At 43.0% G+C, this 21,075-nt stretch overlaps 1 protein-coding gene across 1 annotated transcript in view; it reads right to left on the bottom strand.

The window, feature by feature from the left end:
• Positions 1-546: 546 nt before the first annotated feature.
• The window catches only part of LOC112119329 (conserved oligomeric Golgi complex subunit 6), a 99,345-nt gene continuing 78,816 nt past the window's right edge, over positions 547-21,075 (bottom strand). The window contains exons 15-19 of the mRNA XM_024217949.2: positions 20,498-20,665; positions 16,040-16,147; positions 15,050-15,103; positions 11,572-11,651; positions 547-1,074 (exon numbers count right to left, since the gene is read on the bottom strand). Coding sequence (XP_024073717.2) covers positions 927-1,074; positions 11,572-11,651; positions 15,050-15,103; positions 16,040-16,147; positions 20,498-20,665 — 558 coding nt within the window. The 3' untranslated portion in view covers positions 547-926. The remainder of the gene's footprint in view (positions 1,075-11,571; positions 11,652-15,049; positions 15,104-16,039; positions 16,148-20,497; positions 20,666-21,075) is intronic.

Raw genomic sequence — 21,075 nt, 5'->3', positions numbered from 1 at the left:
CCTAATGGTCTGAATTATTTTCCCTGTTAACAATGGAATATAATTCACAGTTAAGTTACTAACCTTCTAAATTCTCCTTTACGTTTGCAAGGCAATGATTTGTTCTCTGAATTTAGATTGTTTTGGTATGGGCACCAGTGGCATCAAGAAAAGCACCAGAACCAATAACAAACAAAATTGATTTTTTTACCTTGTTCCAGAGACATGAAATCAGTGGGCTTTAAAGAATCTTAGTATGCCACAGTGCCAAATATTTTGAAATGACATACAGGATGTAAAGCTGATTTACTTCTAGATATTCAGAAGTATATCAGCTATATCCAAATTATGTACTATTAGGAGGGAAACTCTTTTGTTCTGTGTTTGTACGGCACCTAGCACAATGGGATCTTGGTCCATGACTAGCGCTCTTAGATGCTATGACAATACAAACAACAATAATATGCGTACTTGCAATGGGCTATTGAATAAAGCACCTAGGAATAGAATGGAAAAAAGCAGGGGGAAACAGCAATTAAGAGAGTATTGGCTAGTTCACTAATGTCAGAAGACAGTGTTTCAACATCTTATTCGAAGAATTAGGTGTAGTAAGTAGCAGACTATAATTTTTCATTTCTGATCAGAAAAGTTGTCATGATCCTTCATTTCCTTTCCAAGAATAAGTTAAAAATAATTATTAATCTATATTCTATTTTCTTGTTCTTGTCTATAGCAAGAACTCAACACAAAGTGTATAGAAATGGCCAGACTTCTGTTAGACATATTAAACAAAACCCCATCACTGCCCTTCAAGGTAACTGTACGGTTATAATCAAAATTCAAAAATATAAAAACAGACTGCAAATATTGAAGGCTTTAATATTAAGGGAATGTGATGTTAAGTAACATTATAGTAAGTGTTCTGCAACATAATTTGGAAAATAAGTTTATGAGAGAAGTGATTGAACTTGATGAGGAGATCTGTGTAGTATGGTTTCCGGATCCTTATATTCATTGGCTGGATTCATCACAGCTGCATATATATCACTGTAGGCTCTGCAGACCAGTTCTGTGGACTGTTTTATTATCTGCTCTCTAAAAAACGAAAAAGTTATGTGAACAGAATGTATAGTAAAGTTACGATCAAGATATTAAATCTATAACAGAACATATGTGGAAGATTTTCCACTATCCAAGATTTTTGGATGCATCACAAGTCCTTTGTTTCAACAGTGAAAATAATCAGCTTAGAGTTTACAACAAAAACGTTTTTTGTGTCTGTGTACCATATACACATAAGACCACATATGTGATCTTGATAAGCATGGAATAAGCCTCTTTATTTCTGCAACATGAAAAATTGCAAAAAATGGAATAAACTGCATTTAATTTGCATACATGATCTTTTTACCTGCAATTTGCTGGGACTGCTAATAGAATGTTAATCCTATCAAGAGGTTTTTCCTCAGCTACTATTTTTTTTAAATAAAAAGAATCTACCACCAAAATGTGTTCCTCCCCTTGTGATATCCTACTTCACAACATGGCTCAAATATGAGCAGGTATTAAAAGTTTCCCAGTTCTGTCCAGTGTATTGTTATATTTTACTTTGGACCAAAAACAGTATTAAGATTCTGTCATCTTGTTAATTGCCAGGGCTAGAAATGAATGTTACTGGAAGTAGGAGAGTTTGGAGACTAAAATCATAACATTCTGATTTCCAAAAAATATTTGAGCATTTTAAACAATGAATTGGTGTGGGTTTTTTTCATTCTACCTGTACATTCAGTTTGCTTTAGTTACCATAACAACTTGTCTATAGTTATGCATATCTACAGTACATAGCTAGATGTAGATTAACTGTACAGTAACTGTAACTTCTGCTATGTAGGTTCACAAACACCGGGAGTTCTCAATGATATCAGGATGATCATGGGTCATAGTCACATTTGGTATAACATGCAGTAACTCCAGAGAAGACAGCAGAGTTATACCCACTAATGCCATGTCTCAATTTGGCACCAGGTCAGCTGGACTAGTGGGATTTGAGAAGTTAATAGAATCTCAAGACGTATGTTTGTAAGTCTCCAACTATTTTTCAACAAAATTTCCTACTTTTAAATATTTGAACACTAAGCAACAGAATTTATAGCAAATAGGATTAGAAGAAATAAATTATTATTAAACTGTATTTTCTTTTGATACACTGCTAAGAATCAGGCCTTTGGATTTCCTAAATTTCTTGACTATTACAATACATGAAAATGGATCAGACACATAACAGCAAATCCAGAAATCCTGAAAGTACAGGAATACATTCACATTTTCTGGGTAAATAGATACCAACTCTCTTCTCAGCATATCCTAAAAATGTTAAACTGATGACATGTGAAAATCTTTAAGCAAATATTTTATGCAGCTACTCATCTGGAGCTGGCAAACTGAATACATAAGATAATATTCAGTTAAAATAATTTGATGGAAAACCAGTTTATCAAAAATATTTCTATTAAGTAACGAACTGCATCAACACCTGAGCCTTTTCAACAACTGGTGTCAGTGGTGCATTTGTCATTAATTATGGCATTTGGATTTCAGATGTCATAACATAATACAATTTTTATCAATACAAACAACTGCATTTACTAAAAATAGCATCTTATTTCAATTTTCAGTTTCTGTTTTCCTACTCAAACTAAAACGGAGCTTTATTATAGCCATAACTAAAATATTAATACATAGCTTTCAAATAAAGGAATTTTCTTTATTTGGAAACAAGTACAACAGGATACACTATAAATATTTTTCCTGGTTATAGCGTTTAAATGTTACAAATCAATTATCAGAATGAATCAATAATATGGCTAATCTCTTGCTACAAGCACATGTCCTGCTTTATAGAGACAAACAATCAGCTCTCAGCTCCCAACAGGACAGAAAAAATGGTACCTACCTTCTGTAACTGTTGTTCTTCGAGATGTGTTGTTCACGTCCATTACACATTAGATGTGCGCGCGTCGCGTGCACGGACGTCGGAAACTTTTTCCCTCAGCGGCTCCCGTCGGGCCGGCAGGGGCCCCCCCCTCCCGCCAGAGCGGCGCCCCGCTCTAGCATATATATATCCCTGCGGGCCCGACCCTCCCTCGGTTCCTTCTTGCCAGTGACTCCGACAGAGGGGAAGGAGGGTGGGAAGTGTAATGGATGTGAACAACACATCTCGAAGAACAACAGTTACAGAAGGTAGGTAACCGTTTTTTCTTCTTCGAGTGATTGTTCACATCCATTACACATTAGGTGACTCACAAGCTTACCATTGGAGGAGGGTAGGAGTCAAGGAGCAATTGACTGAAGCACAGCCCTGCCGACCACCGTGTCCTCTCTGGTCTGATGATGGATTGCGTAGTGGGCTGTGAACGTATGCACTGACGACCAGGTCGCCGCTTTACAGATTTCCTGGAGTGGAACCTGTGCCAAGAAGGCCGCCGAGGACGCTTGGGCCCTAGTCGAGTGAGCCCTGATCACCGGGGCTGGTACGTTGGCGAGCTCATAGCATGTGCATATGCAAAGCACAATCCATGCTGACAAGCGTTGTGCCGAGATAGGCTGGCCTTTTATTCTCTCCGCAATGGCAATGAACAGTTGCGTCGACTTGCGGAATGGCCTGGTCCGTTCCAGATAGAATGCCAAGGCTCTACGGACATCGAGGGTATGCAGGCTGCGGTGGCTTGGGTCCGTATGGTGCTTAGGGAAGAACACCGGTAAACAAATGTCCTGCCCCATATGAAATTGCGTGACCACCTTCAGAAGGAATTTGGGGTGCGGCCTCAGTTGCACCTTATCCTTATAAAAAACTGTATAAGGGGGTTCCGAAGTGAGGGCTCTCAATTCCGATACCCTCCTAGCCGATGTGATGGCCACTAGAAACGCTACCTTCCACGAAAGATGCATGAGGGAGCAAGAGGCTAGGGGTTCAAAGGGCGGCCCCATGAGTTTAGTTAGGACCAGGTTAAGATTCCATGCAGGGACCGGCGGGCGCGAGTAGGGAAAGACCCTTTCCAGCCCCTTGAGGAATCGGACTACTGTGGGGTTGGAGAACACCGAAACCCCCAACTCTCCAGGGTGGAACGCCGATATGGCGGCCAGATGCACTTTAATTGAGGCGAGGGCGAGCCCCTGATGCTTGAGGTGCAGCAAGTAGTCTAGTATTAATGGTACGGAGGCCTGTAGAAGCTGTATGTGATGAGGCTCACACCAGTGGGAGAACCTCTTCCATTTGGAAGGTAGGTCGCTCTTGTGGAGGGCTTCCTACTACCAAGAAGAATTTGCTGGACCTGGTGGGAGCACCTGTGTTCCGTATCATTTAGCTAGAGAGATACCACGCCGTGAGATGTAGCGATGGTAGGTTCGGGTGGAGTAGGTGACCCCGGTCCTGTGTGATGAGGTCGCAATGGAGGGGGAGGGCAATCGGGGCGGTCACAGACAGTTCCAGCAGGGTTGTGAACCAATGCTGGCGTGGCCACGCCGGTGCGATGAGGATGACTGTCGCCTTGTCCCTGCGGGTCTTGAGCAGGACCCTGTGGATGAGTGGGAATGGTGGGAAGGCATACCTCAGGCTCCCGCGCCACTGAATCGCGAAGGCATCTGCCAATGAGCCCGGGCTGAGGTTCTGGAATGAACAAAACTGCGGGCATTGGCTGTTGTCCTTGGTGGCGAAGAGATCCACCTGGGGAAACCCCCACCTCTGGAAGATTGAATGTAGGACGTCCTCTCTAAGAGTCCATTCGTGCATGCGGTAGGACCTGCTGAGGTGGTCCACTAACCCGTTTTAGACCCCTGGAAGATATGCTGCCAGCAGGTGGACTGAATGGGCTATACAGAAGTCCCATAGGAGGAGCGCCTCGTGACAGAGGGGAGAGGATCGGGACCCGCCCTGCTTGTTTATGTAGAACATGGCGGTAGCGTTGTCCGTCAGAACTGACACGTGAAAGGTCTGGCAGGTGAGGCGAACTGCCCTTAACTCCTTCAGATTGATGTGAAGCAACCTTTCCTCCCTGGACCATAAGCCCTGGGTCCGCAGGTCCCCAAGGTGCGCCCCCCAGCCCAGGTCCGACGCATCTGTTACTAATGTCAGAGTGGGTTGTGGGGTGGCGAAAGGGACTCCTTCGCAAACCTGCTGCTGATCGAGCCACCAGCGGAGGGAGTTCGCCACCCGAACTGGGATTGTCACTACTAGGTCTAAGGGGTCTCTGTTGGGGCGATACACTTTGGCCAGCCACAACTGTAACGGTCTGAGTCTTAGGCGGGCATGTCTGACTACATGTGTGCAAGCTGCCATGTGTCCCAAGAGTTGCATACAGCATCTGGCCGTGGTTGTGGGGAATTGTTGGATGGAGCTTACGACCCTTTGAATGGCCAGGAACTGAGCCACTGGAAGACTTGCCCGTGCCGCCACAGAGTCCAGGACTGCTCCTATGAAATCCAGTCTCTGTGTGGGGATGAGTGAGGACTTGAGTACGTTGACCAGTAGACCGAACTTGCGGAAAACCTGTAACGCCAGTGCCACGTGGGAGCGGACTTCGGCCTTTGACCTGCCCGCGAGGAGCCAGTCGTCCAAGTACGGGTATACCCGCATCTTTCTTTTTCGAAGAAAGGCTGCCACCACGGATATGCATTTCGTGAACACTCGTGGGGCCGTTGCTAGGCCAAAGGGCAAGACCGTAAATTGGAAATGGTGTTGGTTGATGGTGAAGCGCAGGAATTGCTGGTGGGCCGGGTGGATGGCGATATGAAAGTACGCATCTTTCATATCGAGGGCAGCGTACCAATCCCCCAGATCCAGGGATGGGATAATAGCGCCAAGGGAGACCATACGAAAACGTGCCTTGACCAAAATTTTGTTTAGTTTGCGTAGGTCCAAAATGGGATGGAGGCTCCCTTTTGCTTTGGGAATGAGGAAATATCTGGAGTAAAACCCTTTCCCTCTTAGGTCCGGAGGAACCTCTTCCACTGCTCCTACTTTGAGGAGGGCCCGCACCTCCTGCATAAGGAGTTGCTCGTGAGAGGGGTCCCTGAAGAGGGACGGGGATGGGGGGTGGAAGGGAGGGGGCGAGGAGAACTGAAGGGTGTATTCCGCCTCCACCGTGCAAAGGACCCAGCGGTCCGATGTTATACGGGACCAAGCATGGTAAAAATGGGACAGGTGGTCCCTGAAACATATAGAAGGATCTGGTGTAAGGGTCGGTACGCTGTCCTCGAACGCAGCTTCAAAACCCTTGCTTATTTCCCGGCTGCGGCTTGCCTTGACTGTGGTTTTGACCTGGTTAGGCGTGTTGTTACGTCTACGCCTGTTATCCCTGCCCCTTCTGCGGTACGGTTCCTGTCTAGGATGAGGGTGGTATTGCCTCTGCGGTGGTTGGGGCTTAAAGGGTTTCCTCTGTGTCACTGGGGTGTGCATTCCCAACGACTTGAGGGTTGCTCGAGAGTCTTTGAGGCTATGCAATCGGGCATCCGTCTGGTCTGAGAACAAGCCTGCCCCTTCGAACGGGAGGTCTTGCAAGGTGTTTTGTACCTCTGGGGGAAGGCCGGAGGCCTGTAGCCATGCCGAGCACCTCATCACCACTCCTGACGCGATTGTCCTGGCCGCTGCGTCCGCGGAGTCAAGGGAGGCCTGCAAAGAGGTTTTGGCTACTGCCTTCCCCTCGTCCACCAGGGCAGTGAACTCTGGTTGTGAACCCTGGGGCAGGGAGTCCTTAAACTTGGAGACTGATGCCCAAGAATTGAAATTGTGTCTGTTCAGAATTGCTTGTTGGTTAGCGATCCTCAACTGGAGGCCACCGGATGAGTAGACCTTCCTCCCAAATAAGTCCAAGCGCTTTGCCTCCTTGGCCTTGGGGGTCAGGGCTTGCTGGCCATGCCGCTCTCTTTCGTTGACCGCAGAGACAACCAGCGAACAGGGTGCTGGATGAGAAAAAAGGAAGTCGAACCCCTTGGAGGGGGCGAAGTACTTCCTCTCTACGCCTTTCGCAGTTGGTGTGCTGGAGGCCGGTGTTTACCACACTGTCTTATAATTCGACTGTACTGTTTTTATGAGCGGGAGTGCAATCCTGGAGGGGCCTTCCGGGCTTAGGATGTCAACCATGGGGTCCTCCTGCTCTACAGTTTCCTCCGCCTGCAACCCCAGATTGAGGGCTACTCGGCGGAGCAGATCCTGGTGTGCCCGATGGTCAATCGGGGGAGGGCCGGACACTGTCGTGCCTGCCACAGCCTCATCTGGTGAGGAAGAAGAGGTTAGGGCCTTCTGCGCGTCCTCCTCTTCCAGCAACTCCTCACCTAGTGGGCGCTCCCCTGGGATCTGTCCTATAGTGTGGGCCTGAGACGGTGCCGGGCTCGGTGCCGAGTCGGCTCTTTCTCGCTCTGGTGGTCTGGAGACCGTGGCCTCCTTACGCGAGGAGGGGCGCCCTTGCGGGGAGCGGGACCGGTGTCTCGAGGAGCCACATCTCGAGGTCCTGGACGGGGGGGCCTTGTTGGTGATAGGCCCAAGGGGTCCAGAATGGCCATTGTCCTGGCTGGCCCCACTGTGGGTGCCAAGCGGCTTCGTGCTCCCTACCGGCCGGTGCCCTGTGGGCAAATCTGCTGGACTGGCCCGAGTCTGCCTCCGAAACCACAGACGGTGACGTGGATGGCCACGGTGGTGCCGTGGGACGGTGCCGGTCCGGGGTCGGAGAGTAGTACCTCCGTGACCGGGACCGGGAGTAACGTCTTGCCGACCTGGACCTGGAACGGTACCGTTGACCTCGGGACCGGGAACAACTACGAGTGGTCAGTCTCGGGGATCGCATGGCTGACACGTCCCGATGCCCACTCGAGTAGGGCTGCTGGGTCGGTGCCGGGCGCTTGTTGGGGCCCGACGGCTGTGCGGCCCTCTGCACCGAGAGTAGCCGGAGTCCACCGAGGCAGAGCTCGACCGGGAACGGCGCCGTGAGCGGTGCCGAGATGGTGACCGTGATGGGCGCACCATTGCCAGCTTGCCTCTGGACGGCCATCTTGGCGGATTATCTTTGGCTTGGAGGGGGCCCACAGCGGACAATTCGATGAGGTCCTTTGCTGCCTCAAACGTGTCCGGGGTGGAGGGCTGTTCCAAAAGCTCCTCCAGCCCTTCCTCCTCACTCGATGCGCCTATCCCGGGGCTCGACGGGCCTCTCGGCGCCGGAGCCACTGGCACCGGGATCTGTTCTGGGGTCGCCACTCCCTTAGGCGCAGTCGAAGTCTTCGTGGGCGCTGCCCTCTTATGCGGGGAGCGTCCTTGGGCCTTGGGTTGGCCCTTCGATTTTGCCGGCGAAGGTGACCGGTGCTGGGGGCGGTCTTGCTGTGCCGGTGCCGTTGGCTTATGGTGTCCCGCCGGTGCCAGATCATGAACCGATGCCGGGGCACTCCGCACCGAAGTTGACGGTGCCGCGGCCTGATTCGAAGTGGAGGGCTGTAATGCAGCCTCCAAGAGCAGCTGCTTAAGGCGAAAGTCCTTCTCTTTCTTAGTTCTGGGCTTGAAGGCCTTACAGATCTTGCAGCGCTCTTTTTGGTGCGCTTCCCCCAGGCAATGGAGGCACGAGTCGTGGGGATCGCTTATCGGCATAGGCTTGCGGCACATGGCACAAGCCTTGAAGCCTTGGGCATGCGGCATGCCCCGCCGCCCAGGGCCGGTGTTGGGATCGACCAAACACCTAACACAAAGGAGCTTAACTACTACTAAACTGTTAACTACTAAGATTAACACTAAGTACTAAAGAACTGATACTGCTAAGAAGAACACTAACTATTAACGCTAAGGGACACTCTCAAGCGAGAGACAGAGTTGTTCCAACGCCGTCACGGACGGTAAGAAGGAACTGAGGGAGGGTCGGGCCCGCAGGGATATATATACGCTAGAGCGGGGCGCTGCTCTGGCGGGAGGGGGGGGGCCCCTGCCGGCCCGACGGGAGCCGCTGAGGGAAAAAGTTTCCGACGTCCGTGCACGCGACGTGCGCACACCTAATGTGTAATGGACGTGAACAATCACTCGAAGAAGAACAAGTGTTCAGCACACTGGTGTGGGGCAGATTTATACCCCAGCTTGCCGTCAACTTAGTGTTTGCACGGACACATCTGGAGTCTGGTATACTACCCTATAATTTGTTGTATTAACAATAAATTTAAAAAAATAGGGGTATTTTGTACCCAGTTTTCACATTAGCTATTCTCTGTACAGTCTTCCTGATGTCCTGACATCATCAGGTCTGTCCAGCTATGCTAGCTGTGCTCCACAATCCTTTCTTTTCTCTGAAGAGTGCCACATGTACGTCTAGTGATGTCTGCTTGGCAGCCTATATGAAATCTGAGATCACTGAGGTTGTCTCCTGACCCTGTCTGCCATTGCTGTGGTGCTGTTCCTCTGACACAGCTGTTCCTCTGTCACAGCTCCCATCATGAAATTCCTCTGTTGCACAGAGGGTATGTAAGGCACTCTACCAAACATGCACAATTTTCTCCAAGAACTGAGGGTGACAGCTATGGCAGGAGCAATCTAGCTGAGACTAGAGAGACTATGAATGTCTGTGGATAGAACATCTCGCTGCACTTCCCCTAAGTCTCCTTGTTTCTCCAGGAGATTCCAACTCCCAACTGGGATCCCAGGAGAGGGCACCTATATTTATAAGTCTGCGTGACCTCAGCTGGCCTCCTTTTTGGCCCTCTCCAAATACAGGCCAAGCAGGTGGTGAGTAGTGAAAACTGCTGCTGACTGATTAGGAACTGCACACACAATTAGTCTGTACTAAAACATCCTATTATTTTTGTTACTTAGCCTCTAATAAAAAGGCCATTGAGCTGACGGGCATAGAGACTGAAATACTTTACCACCCTTAGAGGTGGGCACTCTGTAAAACGGAGGCACCTCAGCTTGCAGAAGCTTGCATTGCCACATGCCAAGTCTCTTAAAAAAAACATCAGGCAGGCAGAACTCCTGTGATACCAAACAAGGAAGAGCGAGCACTAATCAGCAGGATTCACCAACATTGCTAGCAGCAAGAAAGCAGGGGAGGGAAATGCTAATGATTCTTAAACTTTATGGTGGCAAAAATAATTTTTCAGTCATACATACAACCATTTTAGTGACAAGAAAGTGTCCTGTGTAATGAATACATACAAATGGACAGTTAATGTTGCTGATACTGCTGACTTCTGTAGTATTAAAATAATAAATTTAATCTCATATTAACAGTTTTTCACATGATACTATATAATCAGTGTATTTTCACAAAGTACCAAAAATAGTAGCAAGAGACCTTTTGATCACTGTAGCAAATCTAATTTTTTGAATGTAAGTGTTATACAATGTCTTCATGAGCTTCACATTTAATTGGAAAGAAATTCTTGGCATATTCTAGCCTTAAGGTTGAGTATGCCCATATTTGTCATATTTTAAAATATATTCATGAAAACAAGAGGAGAGATACATAATAAAATCCTCACTTTAATACTTCAAAGTAGAAGTCACAAAATTCTGCAAAAAATAATTGCAGCACCACATTAAATGAGACAAGAATATCAATATTCTACAGTACAGTGCAACAAAGCTGTAGGATTCTATAAAGTAGATATAGAAATTGGAATAAAAAAATCTTCTATGGGGAATTACGTATTTCATATATCTTTGGAAGGCTTATAAAATAACTAAAACAATTTCCAACAGAGATGAGAAACTGATAATGATACAGGGAATATGTTCTAAATCAATGTTTCTCAAACTGGGGTCGCCGCTTTTGTAGGGAAAGCCCCTGGCGGGCTGGGGTTTTGTTTACCTTCCCCGTCTGCAGGTCCGGCCGATCGCGGCTCCCACTGGCCGCGGTTCGCCGCTCCAGGCCAATGGGAGCTGCTGGAAGCGGCGCGGGCCGAGGGACTTACTGGCCACCGCTTCCAGCGGCCTTTGGCTTGCAGCGGCGAACCGTGGCCAGTGGGAGCCGCGATCGACCGGACCTGCGGACGGGGCAGGTAAACAAACCGGCCCGGCCCGCCAGGGGCTTTCCCTACACAAGCGGCGACCCCAGTTTGAGAAACACGGTTCTAAATAGATTAGTGTGATTCATAGGCTCGCCAAGGCCAGAAGGGATCATTGTGATAATCCAGTCTGCCCTCCACTATAACATAGGCCATAGAACTTCCCCAAAATAATTCCTAGAGCATATCTTTTAGAAAATCATCCAATCCTGATTTTAAAATGGTCAGTGATGGAGAATCCATCACAACCCTTGACAAATTGTTCCAATGGTTAACTACTCTCACTGTTAAAAAATTTATGCCTTATTTCCAATCTGTATTTGTCATGTCAGTGTGTTCATGGACTCCAGAGTAGCTACTTTAGAAAGTTATAAAATTACCCCTTACTAACTACTTGCTCAAGAAAGTGCAACCAAAACAAATTAAAGTAGAACCTAAAAGCATATCTGAATAGCATTTACAATTGAATAATTCCACTTCTAACATACTCTGCTATATTCCACTCAATCTGTACCTTTTTAATGTGCAAAAGTACAGAACAAAGAAATTCAGTCAAAAACTTACTTCACAGTAGCACTTAGAAGGAAATTGAGTTGTGGCATTAACAGATTATCAGGAGCAGACAGGTAACGATCAAACTGAACCTAGAAGAAGTAATAAAAAGTAAGAGCTTGGCAACATACACCACACCAAAGCACCAAGAACATACTACAGACCACTACATGCAAATTTCCTCTAAAATGCAGTCCTCCTCTGAAAAGTGACTATATTAAAATGGCACCTTCTTACTTAGCCAATTAGCTCCTATATATAGACACACACACACAGTGTTAGTTGTATTAGCCCTACAGATACAACATAGCTATGAGAGAATTAACTGATTTTTTTTCTCGCTAATTAGCCAACAACATTAACAACTATGGTGCATTTGCAGAAACACTTTTGCAATCCTACTGAACACAACTGAGTTGCACTGGTGTTAATTAAAAGCACAATTTGAGAAAAAAAGGGCTACGCAGACATAACTGAGAGCAGATTTTAGTCTGCAGAATCTTTATTAATAGTGATAATGCATGAATCAAAATATACAGCATGTCCTACACAACCCCGTTTGAGTTTTTTAAGGCTAGAACTCATGAAAAAAAATTCTTTTTTCATTTATGAACTCAGCAAGTTTCATATGGAAATCACTGAATCCAAGTAGCTGTGGAACTCTAAAATGCCATTTGCATAGATAATCACCTTTTCAGTGAACTGTACTTTAAAGGTTTACTGAGAAGATTGACAGTTAATTTATAGCTAGCTGTTGAACTGTGAGATTGCATCTGTGTCATTTAACTTTTGCATGTTGTTTAAGATGAAAAGCATTAACTGATAATTTGTTTTTAAATCTACAGTGTAATGAAACTTAACACCTCCCAAAAACAAAAATCAACTGCAACATACGCTCAGTACCTAACTATTGAGCTTCACTGAACTACTTGCATAAAATGAAAGGTTTACTTTTCCCTATCATTTATAACTATAATTCCTGTATTTCAAAGCACTGAGGCAAAAGAAATCTCAGTGATTACAACTCATTAGAATTAATATTTGCTCTCAGCAATTCAAAATGTTTCACAGTGTAACATTATTGTAAGCAAAATTTTGTTTCTCAAGACTTAGAAACTTGATAGTCTTACTACCAGTTCACAAATAATTTTGTATTTGTACTACTTCAGTAGATCAAAGGCCCACTATTAGAAACAATGAAAATATTCCAAAACACAATTTAATGGATTTTTAAATTTCAATATGAGTGTTTCAAAAGAGTGTGATGGTTTCTATTATGTGATGCAAGATTACTGTAGTTCAACAAGTTATGACTAGGGCTGTCAAGTGATTAAAAAAAATTAATCACGATTAATCACACTGTTAAACAATAATAGAACACCATTTATTTAAATATTTTTGGATATTTTCTACATTTTCAAATATACTGATTTTAATTACAACACAGAATATAAAGTGTACAGTGCTCACTTTATATTATTTTTATTACAAATATTTGCACTGTAAAAAACAAAAGAAATAGTATTTTTCAGTTCACCTAATACAAGTACTGTAGTGCAATCTTTATCATGAAAGTTGAACTTAAAAATGTAGAATTATGTACAAAAAAATAACTGCACTCAAAAATAAAACAATGTAAAACTTCAGTCCTACTTCTTGTTCAGCCAATCGCTCAAACAAGTTTGTTTACATTTGCAGGAGATAATGCTGCCCGCTTCTTGTTTACAGTGTCACCTGAAAGTAAAAACAGGTGTTCACATGGCACTGTTGTAACTGGCATTACAAGACATTTATGTGCCAGATGCACTAAAGATTCATATGTCCCTTCAGGCTTCAACCGGCATTCCAGAAGACATGCGTCCATGCCGATGACAGGTTCTGTTCGATAATGATCAAAAGCGGTGCGGACCAATGCATGTTCATTTTCATCATCAGAGTCAGATGCCACAAGCATTTTCTTTTTTGGTGGTTCGGGTTCTGAAGTTACCGCATCAGACTGTTGCTCTTTTAACTCTTCTGAAAGCATGCTCCACACCTCTTCCCTCTCAGATTTTGGAAGGCACTTCAGATTCTTAAATCTTGGGTCGAGTGCTGTGGCCATCTTTAGAAATCTCACATTGGTACCTTCTTTGTGTTTTGTCAAATCTGCAGTGAAAGCATTCTTAAAATGAACAACATGTGCTGGGTGATCATCCAAGACTGCTATAACATGAAATATTATGGCAGAATGCGGGTAAAACAGAGCAGGAGACATGAAATTCTCTCCCAAGCAGTTCAGTCACAAATCTAATTAACTTTTTTTTTTTTTTTTTTTTAAACGAGGGCCATCAGCATGGAAGCATGTCCTCTGGAATGATGTCCGAAGCATGAAGGGGCATACAAATGTTTAGCATATGTGGCACATAAATACCTTGCCATGCTGGCTACAAACATGCCATGTGAAAGCCTGTTCTCACTTTCTGGTGACATAGTAAATAAGAAGTGGGCAGCATTACCTTCTGTAAATGTAAACAAACTTGTTTTTCTGAGTGATTGGCTGAACGAGAAGTAGGACTGAGTGGACTTGGAGGCTCTAAAGTTTTACGTTCTTTTGTTTTTGAGTGCAGTTATGTAACAAAAAATCTACATTTGTAAGTTGCACTTTCACGATAAAGAGATTGCACTACAGTACTTGTATGAGGTGAACTGAAAAATACTATTTTTTTGTTTATCATTTTTACATTGCAAATATTTGTAATCAAAAATAATAATATAAAGTGAGCACTGTATACTTTGTATTCTGTGTTGTAATTGAAATCTATTTATTTGAAAATGTAGAAAAACATCCAAAAATATTTAATACATTTCAATTGGTATTCTATTGTTTAACAGTCTGATTAAAAGTGTGATTAATCGCGATTAATTTTTTTGAGTTAATTGTGTGAGTTAACTGCGATTAATTGACAGTCCTAGTTATGACCCAACACAACATTACAAAATTTCTTTGTGACATGATTGCTATGGGAAACAGTTGAAAAATATTTTGAATTCTTCAAGGCTTTGAATTAGTTTTGTAATAACATACATTACCATATGTATCAAAATACCCCATTTTATTCTTGAATAATTTCTGAATAAGATAAATGTTCATTTTTCTTTTCTAAACAGTATAATTGATTTGTTAATACCTACAGCTAGATGAAAACATAGTTAAAGGATCACAGGACGAAAACCAAATGCACAATTCGGCTTAATTCTATTAGAAGTTCCTTCTGTCACAGTATATACCTACAACTTTAATTCAGTATATTATGCATGGTTTTTAGAATGTTTTTTACCTCTTAAAGTCTGTTGAATGGATTGAAAAATGTTTATAGAAGCAATACAGATATTAAGCTCCAAAAACAAAACACAGATATTTAGATAAATATTTTTGTCTTATAACTTGGACACTATTCCTTTAAAAGTCATAGCAACAACACAGCTCAACATGAAATTGCAAAAAGCTCACCATTGCAGCCTTCAGTGACTCTGAATCCAAGCTAGGCAAGTTTGCCAGGGGCCCCTAAAAATAGGTAATCAAATAAAGCAGCCTTTTAAACAAGTGGATAAAATGTGAAAATAATCCTAGATTAAGATTTTATTGTAATCCAACACTAGATTGTAAACTCTTTGGGGCAGGGACCATGTCTGACTACCTGTTATGACTGTCAACAACTACACCTGTAGGTACAGGAAAGCAGTAAGTAATACATTCACTAAAATAGGCCATTTATCATTTCCTATCACTTCTTTAAATTAAAAGTAACTAAAACTGAGCTCCTCATCTGTCCTCCCAACCACTTCCTCCTCCCTTTTCATTACCACAGACAACATCATTACAGTCTCCACCATTTTGCTGTATTATAAATTGTTTCATGGAATCAGTATAATCTAGAACAGAGTTTGAAAATAGGCTTAGAATAGGAATTGGCCTCTGTTGACCAAAAAATCAAATTTAGCATCTTAATGGGGATTGCCACGTTTAAAAATGCTTGTTTAACATTATTTCCCCATTATGTTGGGGCATTCACACACATACACACTATCAATCTCTCTACTGGTTTAGGAAACCAGAACCCTAAATCTAGGTATCCTCCTCTACAGAACAATACACTACCCTCTCTCCAAATACATGCTTAATTTATCACCTTTAATCATGGGAACCTATTCGGAGAATTTTGAGTTCACTGAAGTTAAAAGTCAAAGGACAAAAATCTAGCTGAAGAGAAAAAGGAATTTAATAATACCTGTAGTATAACAAATAAGCTACATAAAAAGATGAGTGGACAGGAGCTAAGATTGCAGGTTTTCAAGAGATAGTAAAAACTTATTTTTGTCACACTAGTTCTGACTGTCTTGAAGTTAGGATAGCCACAACAGAAAACAGATAGCATCACACTTTCAACAGTTTCAGGCAAAACAAAGTACTCCATTGGCTGCTGAAAAAGTAAATTCTTACCTGCTCTGGTTTGTGCTGCTGCACAGATTTGTATATGCAACTTAGACCAGCTCTAGTTAACACACAGGAGGCTTGTTCATTTATTAACGTATCCAAGTGTGCTTCAATCTGAAATTTGGAGGGGAAGAAATAGTTAAAAGAAACATTAAATAAAAGTTGTTCTTAAATTACAAAGTGACAGTTTAGTAGTCATCTAGAATAAAAGGAGAAAGAGCACCTAAGAATTCAAATCACATGCACTACAGAAAACCAAGAATAAAAAGTGACAATGTGGTTTATACCTTTTAAAAAAGATTTAATTTGCAAAGCCAATTTGGATCTTGATTATTTTGCATTACCAGGGAACTCAGTGAAGCAAGATGTTTTGACAAAAGCTGAGGTCCCAATCCTGCAGTGAGCTCCATGCAGGCAGACCCTGTGCACAGATGAAACCCCACTAACTTCAGCGGGGCTTGACTTGGACACATGGGTCTGCCCACATTGTAACACTGTGGCCTAAATGCTCAAATCTGAAAAATCCATAGCCATAAAAGACAAATACTAATGCTTTAAAATTAAAACTTCAAAAAGTTATAGTAAAATATCAAAATTAGAATGATATAATGCATTGCAACTACATGAAAGAAAGAATCAAATTCTTGTTGAAAATGCTGAAGAGTGCAAGACAAGATCAAACAAAAAATAAAATGAAATCATTAAGATTTCATGAAGAGAATAAAACTGAAACCTAAACCATGTTAGGCAATCAGTATAGGATTCAAAAGGCATAATTGAATTTATTTTAAAGAAAGAGAAAGTTAGCTACAAGCACCTATTCAAAAATTAGGCAATGAAGAGCTGTATAACTGTCAGCTCTGCTTTTATCATCTTCAGAAAAAGCTTCCTTATTACCTCTGAGACATCAAAAATGCCGTATATTCATAAAATCATTTAACAATTTTTGTACAACTGCAACTTTGCTAGAGATAAAAACAAAGAACCCAAATCTAGTCAATTCAACCCAAAGGAGCAGCAATTTTCTTCTTCAGGTTTGAGTGGCCTTACAAAGATGTGAAGAAATATACTTTTTTTAATACATAATCCTCCATTTGCTTTTTCTCTCTCCTGGTCTACACAAGAAACAAAAACTTCTATTACAGCACAAAGAGTCCAATTTAATTTAATAGATATAGCAGATACAGAACCTTTATTAGGTATCCTACAAAACTTTGATCTCTCAAGAGAAGAAACATCGTTTTCTAATGAATTTATGGAAACTAGAATATAATAAAATACATCTTTTCCTCCTGATCTCTAAGGAAAGGCTAGTATTTGAATATGGTGATTTCAATAATTTTCAAAGGTCTCGATTTTCCTAGTCAGTAAATTATTCTTGATGAATACCCCCAATAAATGTTTCTGTTCTACACTAATCTATCTCAAAATCAGTAACCTTCTTTTGCATGACCTCAAGACATCCCTTCCAATTTAGATCTAACTGTGAAATGTTTACAGAAAGTGAATCCGGGTTAGTAGCAAATGTTTCCCACCTAGTCTCTAGATTTTGAATCGCAGAATAAATGGATTCCAGAAGTATCTTAAAAACACCACATTAGTAGTTTGGTTTTAGACAATCTGAATTTTTTTAATTAGTTAAATGGCCAGCTTCAAGTGCCAGAGTTTCTATTGCTAATGACATAGTGGTGATACTAAAGAGGGGTAAGAGATAACCTCCACAACGCTCTGAAATATTACAGGAGAGTCACTAATTAAAAACATGTCCAGAGAGACCCCTTGAAATTGTGCTTCCTGTTGGGAAACATTTTAAAGAAGGACATGGGATGCAGTGCAAAGTTGCGGGCATAAGTAATCTATACATCTGAAGATGGATTGTGCCAAACGTGCCCCAAAATTAACAATCCAAAAAGCATATATTTTAATGTCTTAGTGAACTGTGGATAGTGTTAACATTACTTATTAACTTCAAAATATTACAATATGTAAAACATTGTTTTGGCATGTTAAGTAAAAACAAGCACTAGGGAAAAAACTTAACATCTAATCCTCCCATGGATATATCCCCATGTTCAGGGAAACAGAATTTGATTATTCATAATCATAGTTAAGGCCAGAAAGGGTCACCAGATTGTCTAGTCTGACTGCCTGTATATCACAGGCCACCAGCACCTGCTCACTAAACTAAAAAATCAAAATTAGATCAAAATATTACAGCCCACAGAAGACTAGACTATTATATACCACAGACAGAGAATAGGAGGGACTGAGGTGCACCAGTGCCCAATTTCCCCCGCAGGGAAATGATTAAGTGAGCTATACCCACATAGTCCTGGCAAATGATCCACATCCATATGCTGCAGAAGATGATGAAAACACCTCAAGTCTCTGCCAATCTGACCTGGGGAAAAACTGCTTCCTGACCCTACATATGGCGACCAGTTAAATCCTGAGCATGAGAGCAAGAATCAGCCAGCCAAGCACCTGAAAGAGCGAATGCCTGGTGCCAGCTCAGAGCCCTGGCTCTCCCTGTCCAATGTCCAATCTCCAGCCATGGTCATCCCTGATGCTTCAGAGTAAGGAGATAAAAAAAACGTCACTGATTGATGATCATACTTCGATCATTACTCCTGGGGGAATTGTATGCCAAAAAGTTTAAAATTCTGCATCAAAAAATTAAAAACTCTGTGCACAATATTTTAAAATTCTGCATATTTTATTTGTCAAAATATCACAATATAATCACACCAGTTTCAATTATTTTGGTAATTTATTTCAAAATACCTGTCAGCAAATATGTCTAACAATACAGACGACAAAAAAGATTCAGGATTTTTTTTTTTTTTTTGACAAATAGATTCTTTAGTAGGCATATTAATACAGAACTCTTAGGGCCTGTCTACATTACCCGCTGGATTGACGGGCAGTGATCGAGCCGTCGGGGGTCGATTTATCGCATCTAGTCTAGACGCAATAAATCGACTGCCAAGGGCTCTCCCGTCGACTCCGGTACTCAACAGGAGCAAGAGGTGCAGGCGGAGTCAACGGAGGAGCGTCAGCTGTTGACTTACCACAGCGAAGACACCGCGGTAAGTATTTCTAAGTACGTCGACTTCAGCTATGTTATTCACGTAGCTGAAATTGCGTAAATTATATCAATCCTCCCCCCCCACACACAGTGAAGACCAGGCCTTAATAATAATTCATTTAAACTACAATACAGAACCGTATTACCCGCACCCCTCAGAAGCAGTGGAAAGGCTTGGGGGAGTCAGAGGCAACTGAAGAGTGGGAGAGAGGGAAGTAAATTGCTGGGAAGGAGCCTGGGTGTGAACTTGGAGGGTTATTGGGTATGGGTGGGAGAAGTAAGGAACGGGTATTTTGGGGGGGGGGGGGGCAGGGAGGGATTGCTAGGGAGCTTCCTTCATGCAGACCCTGGCTGATCCCTAGCCTCTCCCATTCAGTCAGCCACATATGCCCCTGTCCCCATGTGTCCCTGCACCACATGTTCTTGCACCCCTGTCCACATCTCTCCACCCCCACTCAGACACCCCTCCCTTCATCCCCTCCCTGTCCCATGTGTCTTTGTGCCCCCACTCAGTCGCCTCCCTTCTCCCATGTGTCCCTGCACCCCCTCAGCCAGCCTCCTCCACCCATCTCCATGTGTCTCTGTGCCCCCACTCAGCCACACCCTTCTCCCATGTGGCCCTGCACTCCTCCCTTCCCCCTGTGGCCCTGAGCCTCCACTCCCATTCAGCCTCTGCCCCAGTCTGTCCTGCCCCACTAGCCCTTATGAGTCTCTGTCTGTGACCCCCCCAGCAGCCCCACGCTGTCTGTCTCCCCATATCTCCTGTCTTGGCTTGACAGGTGCTGTGAAGAAAGCACTGCAGACTCTCTCTCTTCCCTAGCTGACTGGAAGTGGGCAAAAGGCAGAACTGCAGCAACTTTCCGGCAAAGCTATTTTCTGCAAAAAAATTAAAACTATGCGTGGCGCATTATGCATGCATGCAGTGGTGCAGAATTCCCCCAGGAGTAGATCATTGGGGATGCTGCATATTGATGTTTACACTTCCATTTGTTTTAACTATATCAGCTCGTTTGTCTTAAAAAATGAGTGACTGGAATAAAAAATACTTTCACTTATATTGGTTTACTTTCAGATAAAAAAAACATAGGTCAAAATTTTCAAACTTGGGTGCCTGAAATGTGGCTCCTAAAATCAATATTTAGGTGCCTAAATAAAAGAGGTGTAATTTTCAAAGATACTATGTACTTTCAGCTGTCACTGATCTCCGTGGAAGTGGGGCTCCTCAGCATCTATGAAAATAATGCCTCATTTAGGTGCCTACATATGGATTTAGAAGCCTAACTTTAGGCACCCATGTTTGAAAATGTTGGTTATGTCTGCTATTCACAGCTATAAAACAATATGCGATAAACTTTCTACTTATTGTTGACACTTACCTGAAATTGTAACATTTCCAGACGTTTGTCAGTGAATTCAAAGAGAGCCAGGGTAGTCTTCATCATATAAAGTGAATTTACCATGAAGGTTGCCATGTCAGCGGTGCCTAAATTACTAGCAGACACAGTACATAGCTGTAATAATGGATCTAGCACACAAGACAGAACCTAAAAGGGAAATATGAACAAGAGGAAAAAAATGTTTCATGAGACTTTAGACTTGCGGGGTAGCGACCATTTTGCCTTTATCATCTATTTATTTCCCAAAACAAAATTTTAAAAAATGAGAGGTCCCCTACTGAGAGCTAGTGAAAATAGCTCTTGACCAGCTGGTGATCAGCTACCAGACTAGTGGTGTGGTATAAGAACCTGAAAGGAACAGATTTTACCCTAGCAGGAGCTGGAGCAACTCAGAAGAGAAGATTGGTGGTTCACAGAATCAGTTCACAGAATCATAAAAATGTATGGGTGGGAGGGGCCTCAAGAGGTCATCTAGTCCATCCGCCCACACTGGGGCAGGACCAAGCATATGTGCATAGTATATATATATATATATATATATATATATATATATATAT

This window comes from Terrapene carolina, unplaced genomic scaffold, assembly GCF_002925995.2.
Source record: "Terrapene carolina triunguis isolate 2854851 unplaced genomic scaffold, T_m_triunguis-2.0 Scaffold139, whole genome shotgun sequence".
NCBI lineage: Eukaryota > Metazoa > Chordata > Testudines > Emydidae > Terrapene > Terrapene triunguis.
Note: the sequence above shows the minus strand (reverse complement) of the source record. Positions and strands in the feature narration are given on the sequence as shown.